The sequence below is a fragment of the Geotrypetes seraphini genome, chromosome 9 (assembly GCF_902459505.1).
Source record: "Geotrypetes seraphini chromosome 9, aGeoSer1.1, whole genome shotgun sequence".
Lineage (NCBI taxonomy): Eukaryota > Metazoa > Chordata > Amphibia > Gymnophiona > Dermophiidae > Geotrypetes > Geotrypetes seraphini.
In genome coordinates, this window is record NC_047092.1 from 101164631 (window position 1) to 101182924 (window position 18294).

At 45.9% G+C, this 18294-nt stretch overlaps 1 protein-coding gene across 5 annotated transcripts in view; it reads left to right on the forward strand.

Moving 5' to 3' along the window:
• The window catches only part of RYK (receptor like tyrosine kinase), a 1376634-nt gene that overhangs the window by 70711 nt on the left and 1287629 nt on the right, over positions 1-18294 (forward strand). For all 5 annotated transcript variants that reach the window (XM_033957872.1, XM_033957871.1, XM_033957870.1 and 2 more), the window contains exon 2: positions 17920-18041. In XM_033957872.1, the coding sequence (XP_033813763.1) occupies positions 17920-18041 (122 nt within the window). The remainder of the gene's footprint in view (positions 1-17919; positions 18042-18294) is intronic.

Consider the following 18294-nt stretch of genomic DNA (forward strand, 5'->3'; position numbering starts at 1 on the left):
ATTTGGTGGTCTAGTTTTGCTGCTTGAGTGGCTAGGAGGCCATCATATAGTTTTTTCCCGTTTAACTTCTTTGATTGGAGGGTGTGTGAATGGGGTGTGAGTTGAGGTGATTTGGATGAGTCGATTGTTCAGGTAGGTTGAGCTGTCTCCGTTTATAGTAGAATTTAAATAGTATTCTTGCTAGAATTGGAAGCCAGTGAGAGTTGATGTATGCCTCTGTAATGTAGTCGTGTCTCAGTGCTGTGCCTTGAAGTATGATGAGTATGGCTGGGAGGTCATCGAAGACTTTAGAATGGTGGCATTCCTAATGGGTCTTCTTGTACAATTTCTCTGGAGGCTGAACTGGCGGGATCTTGCATCTCTGATAGCTTCAGCTGAAGGGCAACTAAAAGATGATCCCTCCCCTTTGGGCTACCTGCTCGGGAGCTTCCTGACATGCCCAGTTTGTTCCTGCAGCTTCATTGCATGGTTGAATTTAATTCTGTTCGTGATTTGTTTTCAATTCCTAGTCTTTTTTTTAAATTTATTTTGCGGGTTTGGCCACGTGCTGCGGATCAACTCTGTGCAAGTGATCCTTCGGCGGGAGATCGCAGACATTTTAAAGTTTGTCTTCTGGAGGGTACTCTCTAAGCCTGAAACTGGAGTAAACCCTTTGGATAGCCTACTGATTGGATCGGGTCTCCAGGATTGGGAGCCATCTCTCCCTTGGTTCGTCCGCAAAGGGGTAGAGCGCAGGCTGCTGCGGTTCTTAGGAGGTACGCCGGGATCAGAATTGTGCCGCGTGTCTTCCCTGATTTCCCTGAGGGGTCCTGGTGGTCGTGATATGAGGTGACAGGGAAGTTGAGGCTGCCAGAAGATCTGAAAAATCCAATCTAATCAGCTCCTAAGGTAATGATCTCCCTATGCTTGCACTGTGTATTGCTGGCTGAACATAACATAAGAACTGCCGCTACTGGGTCAGACCAGTGGTCCATCATGCCCAGCAGTCCGCTCACGCGGTGGCCTTCTGGTCAAAGACTAGCGCCCTGACTAAGACTATCCCTATCAGCGTACGTCCTTGTTCAGCAGGAACTTGTCTAAATTTGTCTTGAATCCCTGCCATTGAAATGCATTGCAGCACATGTCTCTGTGGTGTCTGTGAGTCAGTTTGCCGATTTTGGGGGTGCTCAAATCGGGGTTTTGGGGGGTTTCCCTGCATGTCCTGATCCCCCCATCTGCATTTTTAACAGTCGTTTTTCTGTCAAAATCGGCACCAGCGGTGGCCATCTTGGATTTTCTTTAAAGTCTTTAAAACTATATTTTTTGGACTTAGAAGCTTTGTTTTTTCTCCAAACTTCACAGATGGCCACCTCAGGACAGGATGGCATGGATTCATGCCATAAATGCGGTGGATGGCTTGCGGTTTTGCAGCCGCATATTCTGTGTGCTGCGGCCCGCAAGGAGCGTAAACTGTGCGTGGATTCCGCACTATCCTCCTCCAGAGAGGCCCTGCTTTCCTCCATTTCCACTAGAGACGCGATTCCATTGTCCGGGATGCTGAAATTGGGCGAGGAGGGCGTTTTCGCAAAACCCATGTGCAGTTCTGGAGGAAATTCTCATCAGTCTTCAAACCATTTCAAATCTGAGTTCTGTTGATCGGCTCTGGCTGCCAAGGACTAATTTCCACTGGAATTTGTGACTATGATGTATCAGACTTTCATGAGAAAGCGGGCTATGCCTGTGTCTCCCTATCAGACTACAGTGCGGTAGTCTGTGCAGCCTTTGGATTCCAGCATGTCAATCTGATCCATTGCTGATATGCCTGAAAGCCAGTGGCAACTTCTTGCTATTGTCTCGGTGCCTGTGTCACTTTCTATGCCGTTGCTGTCCCAAGGCGCTTTGGCAGGCCCCGCTGACGTGGCTAGCCTAGCATATCTCGGGGATTCCCGGAACGCTGATTCTCACGATGTGGAAGAGGATCATATGATGCGCAGGCTAAGTCCAGTTGCCTTCCTGTTCTTATCTCTGAATCCCTGCGGACATTGGAACTTGATTCAGACTCTGCAGTTCAGGTGGAGTGTTGTATCATGTGTTCTATATACCCGCTATCCGCTGCATTTCCAGCTCCCGCAGACTCGGCAGTAATGCTCTTGGAGGTTGGGGAGCCCTGCAGGTTTCCCTGAATGGCTCTAGGGCCAGGGCTATATTGTATCCCATGGTTTCGGAATTTTCCAAGCGCCTAGTCCCGATGAGGTAGTCACTTAACGTACCTCCTTGTCCTCGGCTGGAGGGGTTGTCCTGAAGGTTGTCCTCGGCTGGAGGGGTTGTCCTGAAGGTTGTCCAGGACCTTAAAACCTTTCTCTTTAAAGATGCCTACCAATAAGTAGGAAATAAGTGAGTGAGAAAACAAAAAAACCCAAACAAAATGCTTTTAAGAAGTGATATCCCTACCTTTCTCATGTTACCTCCCTTCTACCCCCCTTTATTTTTATTTATTATTGTAATTTATTACTTTCCTATTCCCAAAAATCCTCTCATTTCTAATCAGTCTCAATTGTCATAGTTTTAGGTTTACCCCATATTATTTTATTGTATCTATTCATATTAAACTTTTTAATTGGTGATATTGTAAACCACCCAGATACATGTGATGGTTGGTATATCAAGTCATGAATAAACTTGAAACTTGACCGAAGACTAGATTTTGTTAAGAAGTGTCTTTTGATTCCGCTACGATGGGAGTGCGAGTTGCAGTGGCCACTTCCTTTGTGGCCTGGGCATGTCATACTGAACTTCGTCAGGTTCCTGAGGAAGTTGTCCTTCAGGACCTCGGCTTCCTGGTTTCTGGAGTGAATTATTTGGCAGCCGCACTCTGTGATATTTTGACAGTGTTTGCTAAGCTGGGTGTTTATTCAGTAGAATGTTATGGATTCATCAGTGGTCCGGTGATTCCTCATCCAAGTCTGTGCTGAGCGACTTACTCTTCAAAGGTTTGCCCTTATTTGGCCAGGGTTTGGATGACCTGATGGCAAGTGTGCATGACCGTAAGCCTCAGGTGCTTCCTGGCTCTAGACCTCGGCCATCCAGGGGAGCATCCTACAGACTCGCTTTGGACGTGCAGTGCGCCAACAGCCATCCACCTCTCGATCTTCTGTCCCTTCTAAGAGATCCTTATGACGCCAGGGCTCTGGCGAGGCCCCCCCAAATCGGGGGTGGCTTTCGGCATTCCTTTCTGAATGGCTCCAGCTAACCTAGGATCCGTGGGTCCTAGAGGTTTTAAAGTTCTGGATGCTTCTGGACTTCTTCCGGTCCTTTCCCGAGGGGAATCCAGACATGGCCGGCAAGCTGCGCGCTACAGTGTGCCGGTTACTGGATTTGGGCGGCCATGGAGTCCGTCCCATGGGATGCCTTGGGCTCTGGGAGATACTTGATTTTCTTCATCGTGCCAAAGAAGAACTCCGACTACTAACCGATTCTGGACCTGTCAGCAGTGCACACATTCTGGCGAGTTCGTGTTATGGATGGACCCGGGGCGTGCTGTCATAGCAGTGGTGACACCCGGGGAGTTTTTGACTTCCTTGGATCTTATGGAAGCCAATCTCCACTTCCCAATATTCCCAGATTGGAAGTTCCTGAGGTTTCATGTTCTCAAGAGGCATTTCCAGTTTGCGGCACTCCCTTTCGGTTTGGCATCGGTGACCAGAACCCTTACCAAGATCGTGGTGGTTGTGGCTACCCATCTGCGATCCCTGTGACTGGCTGATCTGAGCACCTTCGTGGAAGCAGAGTTGCTTGGTGGTTCGCCAAGTGGTGTTGTTTCTGGAACATCTCGGATGGGTGATCGCTCTGAAGGAGAGTCGCCTCATGCTGACCCAGGACTTGGAGTACCTGGAGATCCTTGTCAACACAGGTTTGAACTGGGTGTTTCTTCCAAGATCCAGAAGTTTGAAACTCAGGAGTGCGATTCAGGTCATGTTAGCGGTACCAGCACCGACAGCCTGGAAGTGCCTGCAGGTGTTGGGTCTCATGGTGGCGACCATAGATGTACTCCCATGGGTAAGAGCTCACCTTCATCCTCTTCAGTTTTCGCTTCTGGTGCGGTGGAATCCCCAGAGAGATGTGCTGGGGGTGAAGCTGCCTTGGTTGGCAGCGGCGTGCAGCAGTATGATGTGGTGGTTGAACACAGTCACTCTGTCCACAGGGCTTCCTCTGTGGGTTCTGGATTGGGTGACCCTGTGTATGGACGCGAGTCTCTCCGGTTGGGGAGCAGGTTGCATGTCCATCCCGGTCCAGGACTGCTGGACACCGAACAATCGGCTGGAGCTACAAGTGATCTGGTTAGCTCTGCTATGATTCAAAGGGAGTCTCCGCTGGAAGGCTGTTTGTATGTTCTCGGACAATGCGACAACTGTTGCCTTTGTCATCCGTCAAGAGGGCATGAGGAGTCCCCAGCTGTGATTGGAGACTCAGATGCTCTTTGCTTGGGCGGAGCGTCATCTCTTGGCTTTATCTGTGGCTCATGTGGCCGGCGTCGGCAATGTTCAGGCAGACTTCCTCAGTCATCAGACTCTGGACCAGGGAGAATGGCCCCTGTCAGGGCTGGTGTTCGAGGCCATAGTGCGCCGTTGGGGTCATCCCACCTTTGAATTGATGGCATTATCGGTGACCAGAAGGCAGCCAGATACTTCAGGCTCCAAAGATAGGTCGGCAGCATTGGACTCGACGCTCTAGTTCCACCTTGGCCCACAGGGGAATTTCTGTTCGTCTTTCCTCCATGGCCCATGATAGGGTGCATTTTGCGCCGGGTGTCCTTGCACAGGGGACGGTGATTCTTGTAACCACTTTGGTCTTATGGTCTGGCGCTTGAGTGGGCAGCCTTGACGGCCAGTGGTTGTTCTTATGCGGTTATCACCGCGCTTCTACAGAGCAAGTGGAAATTGGCGATATCGGCCAATGCGACAGCCTGGAGGTGTTTTCAGGCTTGGTGTGTGAGGCTTCAGGTGGATCCGTTGGTGCCATCGGTGGCTCATGTTCTGGACTTCCTGCAGGATGGCCTCAGGAAGGGTCTGGCGATATCTTCTCTGCGTGTTCAGCTTGCGGGACTCTTCTGTCTGGGTCCCTCTTCATTCAGGGGTTCTCTGGCTTCTCTCCCGGATGTTGTCCGGTTCTTGGGGGGGGGGGGGAGGGAGGCTGCCTTGCGACTGCCTTGGCCGTCGTTGAACCTGAATTTGGTCCTATGCTCCCTGACTCGTCTGCCCTCTGAACCCCTGGATGAGATCTCTCTGAAAGATATTACTATTAAGACCGTCTTCCTGGTGGTGGTCACATCGGCAAGGCGAGTGTCTGAGTTTCAGGCTTTATCATGCAGAGATTCTTTCCTTCGCATCACGGAGACTGCGGTGATTTTTTGAGGACTGTGCTTTATTTTCTTCCGAAAGTGGTTTCCTCTTCCCACGTCACCCAGGAAGTTCGTTTACAAGTTGTTCCTTGGGTTCCATGTCTCCGGACCATGTTTTGTGGTCTCTGGATACCACTAATGACTTCCGTCGGTTGGCCCATCTGTTTGTCCTGGTGGGCCTTGCGTGTCGGGGTCGGCCTGATTCCCGGACTTCCTTTTCGCGTTGGATATGTGCGGCCGTTTCTGCGGCCTACGTGGCAGCGGGGAAGAAGCCTCCCCTTGGGGTGAGGCTTACTCTATCAGAGGAATGGCTTCCTCAAGGGCTGAATCTCATGCGGTCTTGCCTGAGGAGATTTGTCGGGCAGCTACGTGGGCTTCCCTTTATACCTTTTCTAAGTTTTACAGGCTTGATGTGGCGGCTAAGGGTGTTTCGGTTCTTGCGGCAGGCTCATCAGACCCCCCCCCCTGAGTTTTGGAATTGCTTTGATACATCCCACCAGTTCAGCCTCCAGAGAATGAAAGATTAGGTTTCTTACCTCTGCTAATCTTCCTTCTTTTAGATCTTCTCTGGAGGCTGAACTCCCACTGATCTGTTTTGTCCGATTTGCAGGTCGCCGCTTCAGTAACTGGTAAGCTGGATTTCTGTCTTTGACCAGCCTCACTAAGAATTTCATGCGTATTCCTCTTTGTAAGGTTTAAGGGTTGGTGTGGATTCCCCAGGGGGTGCCCCTTTTTGATCTTCAGGCTGTGTCCACGTTCCAGGATTTTCCTGGGTTTTGCAGTTTATAATGTTTACATTATGTGTTTGATTCCAGTTGGCCTTTTTTGGCCATAGTTTTTAGTATAATACAGTATTGAGCAGAATTGACTGGTAACTGGAATTCCCGCGCCCTCTCTTTCTTTTCTTCTGTTTCTAGTTGTCATAGGTCTCCATGGCTTTTCTACTAACTGAGCATGTCAGGAAGCTCCCAGACAGGTAGCCCAAAGGAGAGGGATCATCTTTTTGTTGCCTGCAGCTGAAGCTATCAGAGATGCAAGATCCTGCCAGTTCAGCCTCCAGAGAAGATCTACAAGAAGGAAGATTAGCAGAGTTAAGAAACCTAATCTTTCATTCAAGGCGGTTTTCCAAGTTTCCAAGTTTATTAGTTTTTAATATCCAGACCATCAAACAAATGTCTGGCCGGTTAACAATAAAATTTAAAAGGAAGATTAAAAATAGTAAAAAGTGAGTAGAAATATCTAAGTTGAACATAAATGACAAAGACTAGACGAACTGGAAAGTGAGGATAATAGGGGAGGGGGGGGGAAATAGTTACATTATTTAGATGAAAAGGAGAAAGTGGGGTAGGGATAAAACGTAGGGGTAAGGGCACATTGTACTAGCAAATATTTGCTAGAAAAAAAAAGAAGGAAGAAATAAAAGAGAAAGGAAGAAAGGAGGGTGGAAAAAAAAAAAAGAAAAAGAGGAAGAAAGATGAGGATCTAGGTTAGATTGAATGCATCCTGAAATAAGAAAGTCTTTAGGTTAGTCTTGAATTTGGCTAATTGTTGTTCGTCGCGGAGGTATTGTGGCAGAGAGTTCCATAGTGTAGGGGCGGTTACTGCAAAGTTTGTTTTACGGGTATAGTAGAAGTCTTTTAGGGAAGGGATGAAGAGAAGTTTTTGATCAGATGATCTTAAAGTTCGAGGGGAACATTGAGGTATAAGGAGTTTGTCAAGGAACGATGGTTGGTGAGAGAGTTTTATTTTAAAAGAAAGTAAGATGATTTTATAGGTGATGTGATGGGTGATAGGAAGCCAGTGAGCTTCTTTTAGAAGCGGAGTAACATGGTCGAATCTACCTTTTTTGTAGATAAGTTTTATTGCAGTGTTTTGTATTAATTGGAGACGTTGTAGTTCTTTTTGGGGAAGGCCGTTGAGAAGAGAGTTACAATAATCTAGATGGGAAATTACTAAAGAATGAATTAGAATGTTAATTGAGTCAGTATCCAGAATAGAAATTAGTGATCGAATAATGCGGAGTTTGAAGAAGCAGACTTTTACAATTGAACTAATATGATCATGGAAAGCAAGATCTCGATCTAAGATGACACCTAGTAGTTTAATTTTAGTTTCCATGTGTAGTGGAATAGACTTAATAGAGATAGTTGCCAATAAAGATTCAGATGTTTTGATTGGAAGTAGGAGCCCACGGGATTTATCGATATTGAGTGAGAGTTTGTTTAAATAGAGCCAGTCATTTATGTTATCCAATTTATTGTTTATGTCTTTTATGTCTGAGATGTTGGAAGTATTAATTGGGTGGAGGAGTTGTATATCGTCTGCATAGGCAAAGATTGTAAATCCTAAAGATTGTGCCAATGTAAGAAGAAGAGAGAGGAATATGTTAAATAGTAGTGGAGAAAGAATTGAACCTTGTGGTACTCCGAAGGTTTGTGATATGGTTGAAGAAGTTTCATTTTTTACATGGACTTTAGAGCAACGTTCATGAAAGTATGATATAAACCAAGAAAGTGCAGAACCTGTAATACCGCAGTCTTTTAGTCTGGTAAGAAGAAGAGAATGGTCAATAGTGTCAAAGACTGCAAACAGGTCGAGAGAGATTAAAATAACGGATTTTTGGTGGTCATGGTAGTATTGTATAGTTGCGATTAGGCCCAGTAATGATAATTCTGTGGAATGTGAAGAACGAAAGCCTGTTTGATAAGGATGTAAAGCATGGGTTTTTTCAAGAAATTCTGTCAGTTGGGAATGAACAATTTTTTCAGTAAGTTTGGAGATTAAAGGTAGATTGGCAATAGGGCGATAGTTTTTAGGGAGAGAAGAATCTGAGTTGAATTGTTTGAGTTTTGGAAAGACGAGAGCTGTTTTCCAAGCAGTAGGCTGTCAGAAAAAGACTTGGAAATCATTTCCCAAATAAATGGGCCGAAAAAAAGTAGAATTTTTTAAGAAGCAAAGGGGGCAAACTCTCTAAGAGATTATTGGGGGAATTTAAAGATTGTAAGATGAGAGATAGATGTGCTGGTGAAGGCATTTTGAAGTTAGAACAAGAGCTGAAAGGTAGAAGAGTTGAATCATTTAGAGTTTGGACAGAAAAGATAGGTAATGAAGGTCCGAGGTGTGATCTGATGTCTTTGATTTTTGTATCAAAGAACTGAGATAGTTCGTCGGCGGATGGTAGGGTTGAGATAGGTAAGTTTTGGGGTTTTTTTGGAATATTTTGAGAGTGATTGCGCAAGACTGAAGAGAGTAGAGGAATTACGGGTGGAAGAGATAAGCTTAGAGTAATATTCTTTTTTAGTTTGTTGAATGGTTGTTTTATAGTGAGCAGATTTTTCTTTGAATAGAATGAGATAGCTGTTAAGGCGAGTTTTGCGCCATTTGTTTTCTGCCGATCGGAGTTGTCGGCGAAGAAGAACCAGTTTTTCATCAAACCAGGGTTGTTGTTTTTTTGAGGATTGATTAGAAATGGTTTTTTTTTCTGATATAGGTGCCAAAGAATCTAATAATGATTTAGTGGATGTTTCCCAGAGAGAAAATTGTTCAGTAATAGAAAGGGAAGAAAAATCTTTAAGGTTAAGGTTAAAGGAGGTCTGGATAGCTGAAAGGGTTATATTATTAAGGTTGCAGGTGATAATGGTTTTTTGTTGCTGTTGGACATGGCTAGAATGTACTGGAGAATCTAGTTGCCAGGTGATTAGAGTGTGGTCTGACCATGGTATAGAATGATATTGGAAATTTTGGAAAAGATGGTTGATAGAGGTTGGACAGAAAATCATGTCAAGAGTATTACCAGCGGAATGTGTAGGTACAGAGATGAGGGGAGATAGTGATAGATCGGAAATCAAGGTTAAGAGTTCAGAGGTGATGTAATGATTGGGGGAATTAAAGTGGATATTAAAATCTCTGAGGATTATGGAATCAGGATAGGCGATATTAAAGTCGGATATAATGGAAAGAAGAGAGGAAAGTGAATTTTTAGATACTGGTGGGGGGAGGTAGATAAGAAGAAAATTAAGGGGAGAGGGGTGTTTTATAGAAAAGTGGAGAGTTTCAATTGGAGCAATAGAGGATAAGTTAAAAGTATTGGACTGTAGAGGGATTGAGGAATGATAGATAACAGCTATGCCACCTCCTTTTTTATTTAAGCGGGGTTGGAAAATTGCTTTAAAGTTGAAAGGGCAGGCTTGAGTAATGTAGGCTTCTTCTCCCTGAGTTAACCAGATTTCAGTAATGCATAAGATCTGGAGATTGTGTTGGGTGATGATGTCATGGATTAAATGATATTTGTTTTTTATGGAACGTACATTTAGCAGGCCTGTATTAAGTTTGAGGGGGGAGTTATGTTGATTAGGATGGGGGTTAGATAAAGGATATGTTGGTATGGAGATGTAATGTCTTGGCCGGATTTCAGTTTGGGTGGGATTGGGTATGTACTTAGGAGGTCGGCGACCCCAAATGGTAGGGATAGAAGACATTGTATTTGGGCCGGAAAGTAGGGGAACAGAAGGATTGAAGCGGAAAGAGGAATGAATTAGAATGAAGGAAATTAAAGAGTAATATATTAGAAATGGAATTCCGTGTGAAGAAGAAAAGAAAGATAATGTTTTAGTAGTGTGGGTATTATGTAAAAGAGAGATTAAAGCGTGAAGTAGCTGCATGAAGGAGCGCATAAAGGAGCAGGATCTGCTCCTTTATGCGCTCCTTTGGCGTGCGCCGCAAAGCAGGCTGATTTAAAGGTACTACCGGTGGTGAATAGTGGGTGGAGTCGTTGGCGCCGCCGCTGCGCGGTGGCGATCCCCCTGGGGAGGAAGAGAGCCTGTTGAAATCAAAATGGAGACACATTAGAAAGAACAAGCAGTAAGTCAGATAATGATTTTAGATGAAAATGTAGAAGCAAGAAGTACATATAGAAATCATATAAAATACCAGACAAAAGAGGAATAAAATAATGCTAACCGATTACAGCAGATAAAATAATAGGTAAAAGAAAAATTTAAAATTTAAACAAGGTTATAGCAGTTTTAAAATCGTGGCTAAAATTGCGGCAGGCAGGAGATGAGAGAGCCTGTGAGCAAATTTCCCTATCTCTGCTTTTGGGACAGCAGGTATAATCCACAAGAGAAAGGAAAAAGCAACCCCATGTAAAGTCAACCAAAACAGAGAAGCAAGTGGGGAAGGAATTGTACACATCAGCCTTGGGAACAATTAAGGTTTATTAAAAGTAATCATCAGTTAAAACTTATCACATGTATGAATGCAAGCATAATATAAAGTCCTTTTTCTTTTATTGCTTGACCCAACACGGTCCGTGTTTCAGCTTCCAATTGAAAGCCTTCCTCAGGGGTGAACTTGTAATCCAGTATATGGCGCTGAGGTATTGAATATCTCTGGGCTTGCTTTACACTACTCAGGAGCTTGCAAAAAGCGCTTGCAAGCATAAAATACTCTATTCCAAATGCCGTATAAAGATGCATGTGCAGGCAGTGTTAGGGCTAAGGGTCACAAAGGTGCACTACCAAAGGCGGGACTGGCCACTGCGAATCGAGTGCTCTGTGGGGAGAAACAACATCAATGGGACTCGCTGGTGGACCCTTGGAAGGTTCTGATGCCAGTGCTACACATCAAATTTGTCCTAATGAAACTGTCAGAGCCCTAGCTAAGCAGTTGGCAGCCTTACCTTCAAGACATCTTCCCTAATCTGTCTGAGGCAGTGGTCAAATCTTAACCATGATGCTGCTAGGGATAGAAGCTGCTTTACAGTTCATTTTGAAAAGACAAGTTCTCTGGTTCCAGGAACTGTGGAGATGGCAGAGCTTATTGGATCCAGCAGTTTTGAGCTGAGACATGTATCTCTGTCCCAGCATTAAAACCTCTGTTAGCAGCAGAAGTTCTTAGAAACAAAATGAAGTGCAAGTGAAGCTTTAACACTTTTTCTAGGACTCTGTCATTTTCATGGCATGTTTTCAAGCCTCAATGCATTTAACTCCTAAAACTCATTAATAAACATGAAGCTGTCTTTAATGAGTTTTCATCGGACTACAGATAAAGAAGATCCTGGATTGCAAGGAATTTCCCAAGAAGCTAACTACGAAGGAGAAAGGAGAACATGGAACAGCTTTGTTGTAGTAGTTCAGGACTTCCTGGGCAATCACAAGGCCGGAAACTACATAGAGTTGGTTGAGGATCTAGTAAAGAATTACAGTAAAATGGGCTGTAGTATGTCTCTCAAAGTTCATGCCCTTGATTCTTATCTTGAGACATTTGAGGAGAACATGGGAGCATACTCGGAGAAGCAAGGTGAGTGCTTCCACTAGGATATACTAGACTTCGAATACTGCTACCAAGGACAATATAATAAGAACATGATAAGAACATAAGCATCGCCTCTGCTGAGTCAGACCACAGGTCCATTGTGCCCAGCAGTCCGCTCTCGCAGCGGCCCCCCAGGTCAGTGACCTGCAAATGATTAAGTCTTGATAGTTTTGTTTTTTTGTTACTTCCCCTTGTGGTTCGTTGTCCTTGCCATCCCCTTTCTCCTGTTTATTGTTACTTATGTTATCTCCTTGTGGTACGTTCTCATTTTCCTCCTTTTGGTCCATCCCTTCCTCTTCATTTCGACTCCCCCCCACCCCCCTTGTAGTAGACTTCTCTTAACCTCCTCATGATTCTGTTGGTATTTCATCGCCTGTTTTGTGTCTTCGGTGTCCTCCCCGCATCTTCCCCACCCAGTATCCTTTTGGGATACTGTCTTCCGAATCATCGACTCCTGGTCGACTGATGGCTTTCCCCTTCTTCCTAGTTTAAAGCTTGTTCTATTCCTATCCTGAAGTTGTTTGCTAGTAGTCTTCTTCCTGACTCAGGTGTAGTCCATCTCTCCTGAAGAGCTTGTTCTTGCCCCAAAACGTTGTCCAATTTCTCACGAAGTGAAAACCCTCCTCTTTGCACCATCTCCTCATCCACGCATTGATTGATTGCAGCTCCTGCCTCTTCACATCAGCCCTCGGTACTGGTAGGATCTCCGAGAATGCTATCCTCTGTGTCCTCATCTCCAGCTTCCTTCCCAAGATCTTGAACTGTTCGGTGAGTGTATTCCTGTTGTAGTCTCTCCTGGTGACATCGTTTGTCCCGACGTGGACTAACACTGCTGTCTGCTCCGTCTCTGTTCCCTCCAGGATCCTGTCAATTCTGTCGGCAATGTCCTTAGTTCTTGCTCCTGGGAGACAGGTCACCAGCCTATCCTCTCTCCCTCCTGCTATGTGATTGTCCACCTGTCTTAGGATCGAGTCTCTGACCAGGACTGCAGATTTCCCCTTTTTCAGTCGCCGCTGTGGTCACAGATCAGTGTCCTTGGTGCTAATCGTTTCTTCTCCCTCAGGTCGCTGGTAGGATCTTGCCTCTTCTTCCAGCGAGTGTCTTCCATGGGGTCCTTCTGTCTTGTCAGGTGGTTCCTGTCCTCCATTCAGTGTAGCTTCCTCGATCCTGCGCTGCTCCTGATCTTGTACTTCCACTCTCCTATAGGCTTCCTCGATGAACTTCTCGAGCTCCCTGACTTGCTCCTCGATGTGCCCCTCTCTCATAGAGTATTCGGCTGTCTGGAAGGGGTCTTCAGTGATGTAGAGTCCTTCCAGTTCCGGATCCTGTGCCTCAGGTGACTGACTTCACTCTTCAAGCTATTCAGCTCCTGACATCGTCCGCACACATACGACTGTCTCCCCGAGGGGAGGTAGTCGTACATGTGACAGTCCATGCAGAACACTGGGAAGCTCGACCCCTGGGCTCCTGCAGCTTCCATTCTTGTCTGCCTTCTAGAAGTTCCTGTACTCTTTGCTTGTGTGTTCACTCCTGTTCCTGGTTCTTCCTAATCGTCTGCTCCCTTCTGCTTGTGCGTTGTGTTGACATCCTCTACCTGACCCTCTGCGCCTGCCAGTAACCTTTTGCTTGTGTATGTCTTGCTTGTGTGTGTGCCTTGTGCTTGCTTGTGTATGTGTCTACTTTTTCACTTGAGTATACTTTTCCTTTACTCTCTTCTGCTACTATATGCTTATGTGTGTTCTCTTGCGCCTGTTGCCCCTTTTGTGTTCTTGGATGTAGTGGCCTGGCCTAGAGAATGACACGGGGAAAAAATCTATCCCCGTCACTGCACCGTCCCCGGCCCACCATCCTCTGCACCGCCCCGTCACCGCCATTCCCTTCACCGCCCCGTCACCGTCACCGCAATCCCTTTCACCGCCCCGTCACTGCCACTGCCATCCCATTCACCGCCCCGTCACCGTCCCCGTCTAGCACCCATCTTCTTCCCTCCGCTCCCCCATAGTCTGGCATCTGTCTTCTTCCATTCCAGCGTCTTCTCCCCACTCTGCCTTCCACATTTCCTTTCAGGGTCTGTTCCGCTCTACCCTCTTTCAATGTCTGTTCTATTCCTTTCCCTCCTTCCCTCCCTCCTTTACCATCTGTTCCTTTCTACCACCCTTCTTTCATATCTTCTATCAGTCCCCCCACCATCACTAGCAGTCTCTCTTCTCCCTTACCATGAGCAAATAGAACTTCTGAAAATTGTATTGCTGAGGTATTATTTCTAGTACGCCTTTTTTTCCAGATGGATAATGACATCAATTTTATAATTCTTACTGTCTGCTCTGATTTCATTCACAATTTGGTTTGTGTTTTGTACCTGAGGATTCCAAGAGGCATTTAACCTTTTCCTGTCTCTTCTGTGATTTCAAGTTGATTCCTTCAATAATGGAGTCTCAAGGCAGTAGCAGTTTTCTATTTTGGGCTCTTTTGACATTGTTTAAAGGATTTCTTGTACATTTGGTGCTGGTCTTCTTTGATGAGGTCACTTTAGAATCTATTTCCAAGGAAGATAAACTTTTTCCCTTTCACCCCCTCCTTCCTTGTGTGAGCCGGAACACGCGGTCCCCGCAAGCAAGTAATTTTATATCATTTTCATTCTATTCATTCATAGAAATTAAAGTCTAGATAATGCCAGTCACATAACAAAACATGATTTTACAAAAATAATTCCCTGCACAGTCAAGCCTGCAAGGATTACTAGATGTCTTTCAGCAGCTCCCCTCCCTCCCTCCCCCTTACCTTTGTGGCCAAGTCAAAATGATCTACCAACAATAAAATTTTAAAAACACAAAGCACGCTGTACGCAGAGAAAATGTTAATTATCATTTATATTCCACGGGTTTTCAAAGAGGTCAAGGCAGATGACTTTATGCAATGTCACCTCAGTAACAACTATACAAAAATAGACAAATATTCCCCCTCCCTTTTTACTAAACTGCGATAGCGGTTTTTAGCGCAGGGAGCTGCGCTGAATGCCCCACGCTGCTCTCGACGCTCATAGGCTCCCTGCGCTAAAAACCGCTATTGCGTTTTAGTAAAAGGGGGCCATAGTGCAAAATATAGACAGCAGATATAAATTCTCAAAACGGACACATTTTGATCACTAAGTTGAAAATAAAATCATTTTTCCTACCTTTTTGTCTGGTGATTTCATGAGTCTCTGGTCCTTCTTCTGGTCCTTCTTCTTTCTTCCCCTGTCCCCCCTCTTTCTTTCTCTCTCCCCCTGGCTCCCCTCTTTATTTCTGCCTTTCTTTCTCTTTCCCCCTGGCCCCCCTCTTTATTTCTGCCTTTCTTTCTCTCTCCCCCTGACCTCCCTCTTTATTTCTCTCTCCCCCTTGACCCCCTCTTTATTTCTGCCTTTCTCTCTCTCCCTGGCCCCCCTCTTTATTTCTGCCTTTCTTTCTCTCTCCCCCTGGCCCCCCTCTTTATTTTTTTCCTTTCTTTCTCTCTCCCCCTAGCCCCCACAAAGCCATCGTGCCAATTTCTCCACTTCCACGATTCTTTCCCTACCCTCACCCCCAAGCCAGCAGCCGATTTCTCCCTGCTCCTTCCCCGATGTCCTAATGTCCTGAACTTCATCGGGCAGCAGCAACATTCACAATTCACTGCTGTTGCCCTCTTCAGGCCTTCCTCTCTGTCGGGTCCTGTCTTCATGAAAACAGGAAGTAGGCAGGACCCGGCAGAGAACAAGGCCTGAAGCCGGCAACAGCAGCGAATTGTAAACGCTGCTGCTGCCCGAAGAAGGTAATGGAGCACGAGGCAGACCGCTTCTCCCCCCTCCCAGCCGAACCCCCGCTGACCCTCCTATCTCCCCCCCTCCGTGAACCTTCCCGACCCTCCCAGCGAGAGCAGCAAATCTCCTTCGCGGCTTTCTCCTCCCTCTGCCGCGTCACTGATGACGTCATCAGTTATGCGGCAGAGGGAGGAGAAAGCCGAAGCTACTGGAGGGAGGTTTGCTGCTTTCGCTGGGAGGGTCGGAAAGGTTCACTTGGGGGAGAGATAGGAGGGTCAGCGGGGGTTCGGCTGGGAGGGGGGAGAAGCGGTCTGCCTCGATGCTCCAAGGCCTGGCGCCATTACCTTTTTCACCTCTCCCGCCCCCCCCCTTGGTACGCTACTGCTCTCCAGCTCTCCTTAGTTTGTCGGTTTTCTTTTTCGGCGACTGGCACGCTTTCAAAGAGCCGCGCATGCGTGGCTGCTCAAAGTTCAATCTTCTGCTCTGCTGCAACTTCCTGTTTCCGGTTGGGTCAGAGCAGAAGATTGAATACTGAGTAGCCGCGCATGTGCGGCTCTTTTGAAAGCGTTCCGGTCGCCGAAAAAGAAAGCCAGCAAACTAAGGTGAGGCGGAGAGAGGAAGCTGGTTAAACGATAGAGCCGGTGGGCGGGTGGGACCGCACGATCATTTATGCATCACTGCGGTGACAAGACCATTCACCTTTCCACGGGGTGGTGATGGCCTTGTCCCCGTCCCCGCAGAGGCTGCTAATTTTCATTCCCCGTTTTTGGCGGGTTACCCGCGGCTAAACGCAGTAGCCGCGGGTAACCCGCCACCGTGTCATTCTCTAGCCTGGCCCTTCTCAAGGCCCTTCGCAAAGGCGCTTTTGCTAAGGCGTGTGCCTTTGCCGCGCGCCAAACGGCTGTGCGCCTTTAGCTCTCCCCCTTTTAAGGGGGAGTCCGGGCGCTGACGCCTCTGGTGACGCGGTGCGGGTGGGCGGAGCTAACTCTCGCCTCTACCCACTCCTCGCCACCACTAAACTTCCGCTTTCTACCTTCCTCCTGCCTCCCGGATAACCTCCTCTCTCTTCTCAGCCGCTGCCTGCTCCTGCCACGCGGCTTGGTCGCGGCTGGGGACTGATTTGAGAAAGTGACTTACAATATAATCGCAAATTTTGACAAACTACTCACTTCTAAATCTTCTGTGGACATCTTTGTATAACTTCAATATAATATGAATTGTGATTCATTCATATGTTGCATTTTTGACTTTATAAGAATGAAAAAATGAAAATTTGGTGTGTTCACGTTTTAAAAACAGTAGGTAAGTTGCAAAATTTGACTATTATGGTCACAAAAACAAAGTTTTATGGAAATAACAGTCATTTTCTATACTTTTAAAGCATGAGCAATTAGGAAATTATACTAATCTAATATTTGTGTATCGCTCAAACCTACGTAAATAGGCTCTAGGCCAGTGTTCTTCAACCACCGGTCCATGGACCAGTGCTGGTCCACAGAAATTTCCTGCTGGTCCACAGGGCCAGCATGTGCATCAAGCCCAAAACAGTGTTCTTCAACCGCCAGTCCACGGTGCGATCGATGCGGCGTTATCTTCGAGCCAGCTCCCTTTTCCTAACAGATTCAGTGCACAAAGCCATGGGCAGTGGCTCCTACGGGCATCCTGCGCCTTAACCGGAAGCCTTCTCTGACATTGCAACGTCAGAGGGAAGGCTTCCAGATGAGGCATGGGACGCACAAGGTGCAATTGGTACTATTATGGGGGCGGGGTCTGGGGTGGAGATTGGGTAGAGATGGGCGGTGTCTGGCCCACGACTTAGCCCAATGTTCTTCAACCGCCAGTCCAAGGACCGATGCCGGTCCACAGAATAATTATTTTATTTTTGCCTGTCCATAGGTGTAAAAAGGTTGAAAAACACTGCTCTAGGCGACTCGAAGAATGAAAAGGGTAGCTGGGGTATAAAGAGTAGGGTAGGAAGGACGGGGGAAAGGTGCGTATTAGCAAAACAAGTGTCCATACTTACTGCTCAGGAACAAAAATCGTGTTACATAGTGTTACCTTTGTGTTGACCTTAAAGGAACAGCGATTTTTTGCAAGTCTCATCTTTTCCTTTTCATTCACACATCCATCTATACATTTATAGTGTCTTGGTTGCATGCTATATTTATAAGATAGTTAGTATATTATTTTTAGTTATTCATAAGATTATACAAGACTTACACATTTTTACATTACTGCTTTATGTCAAAGATGGCTTTGCCACAGTTAGAAAGCAGAGGGCTATAATTAATTTTGGTGACTGTTCTAGTGAGTTATGACAGAAACCACAGAATTTTGATGGAAGCATTGCCTACATGTGCTTGTATATTGATCATGAGTCCATTCAACAGTGTTGTACTTCTAAATTCTTGCTGTTCTTTTATCATTTGTCATTTTACCTTTTTTTCTATAGGCATGGATGCAGAGCTTTACTATGTGAGGAATGATATTATTAATTACTATGCGCTGTCCTTTAGGCTCGTGGTGCCAAGCGAAATGAACAGCCTTCATTTCAGTTGGTATGCAAAATCCAAGGTGAGAAACTCTGGTTTATATTTTTTATATGTATCAATATGTATACTACAGTATGATCCAGGATATTTAGAATAGTTTTAAAAGCTATGAACAGTAAAGCCTGTTTATGCGTAACTCTACCTGAACTGAGAGGAGGTATTTCTTGGAGAGGGAGGTTTTAGTATTAATGTGCATACTTTTGAAAATACTCTCACCAAGATATATACCAAGCTCAGTATATGTCTCAAACTCCTCACTTCCAATCCCCAGTTCC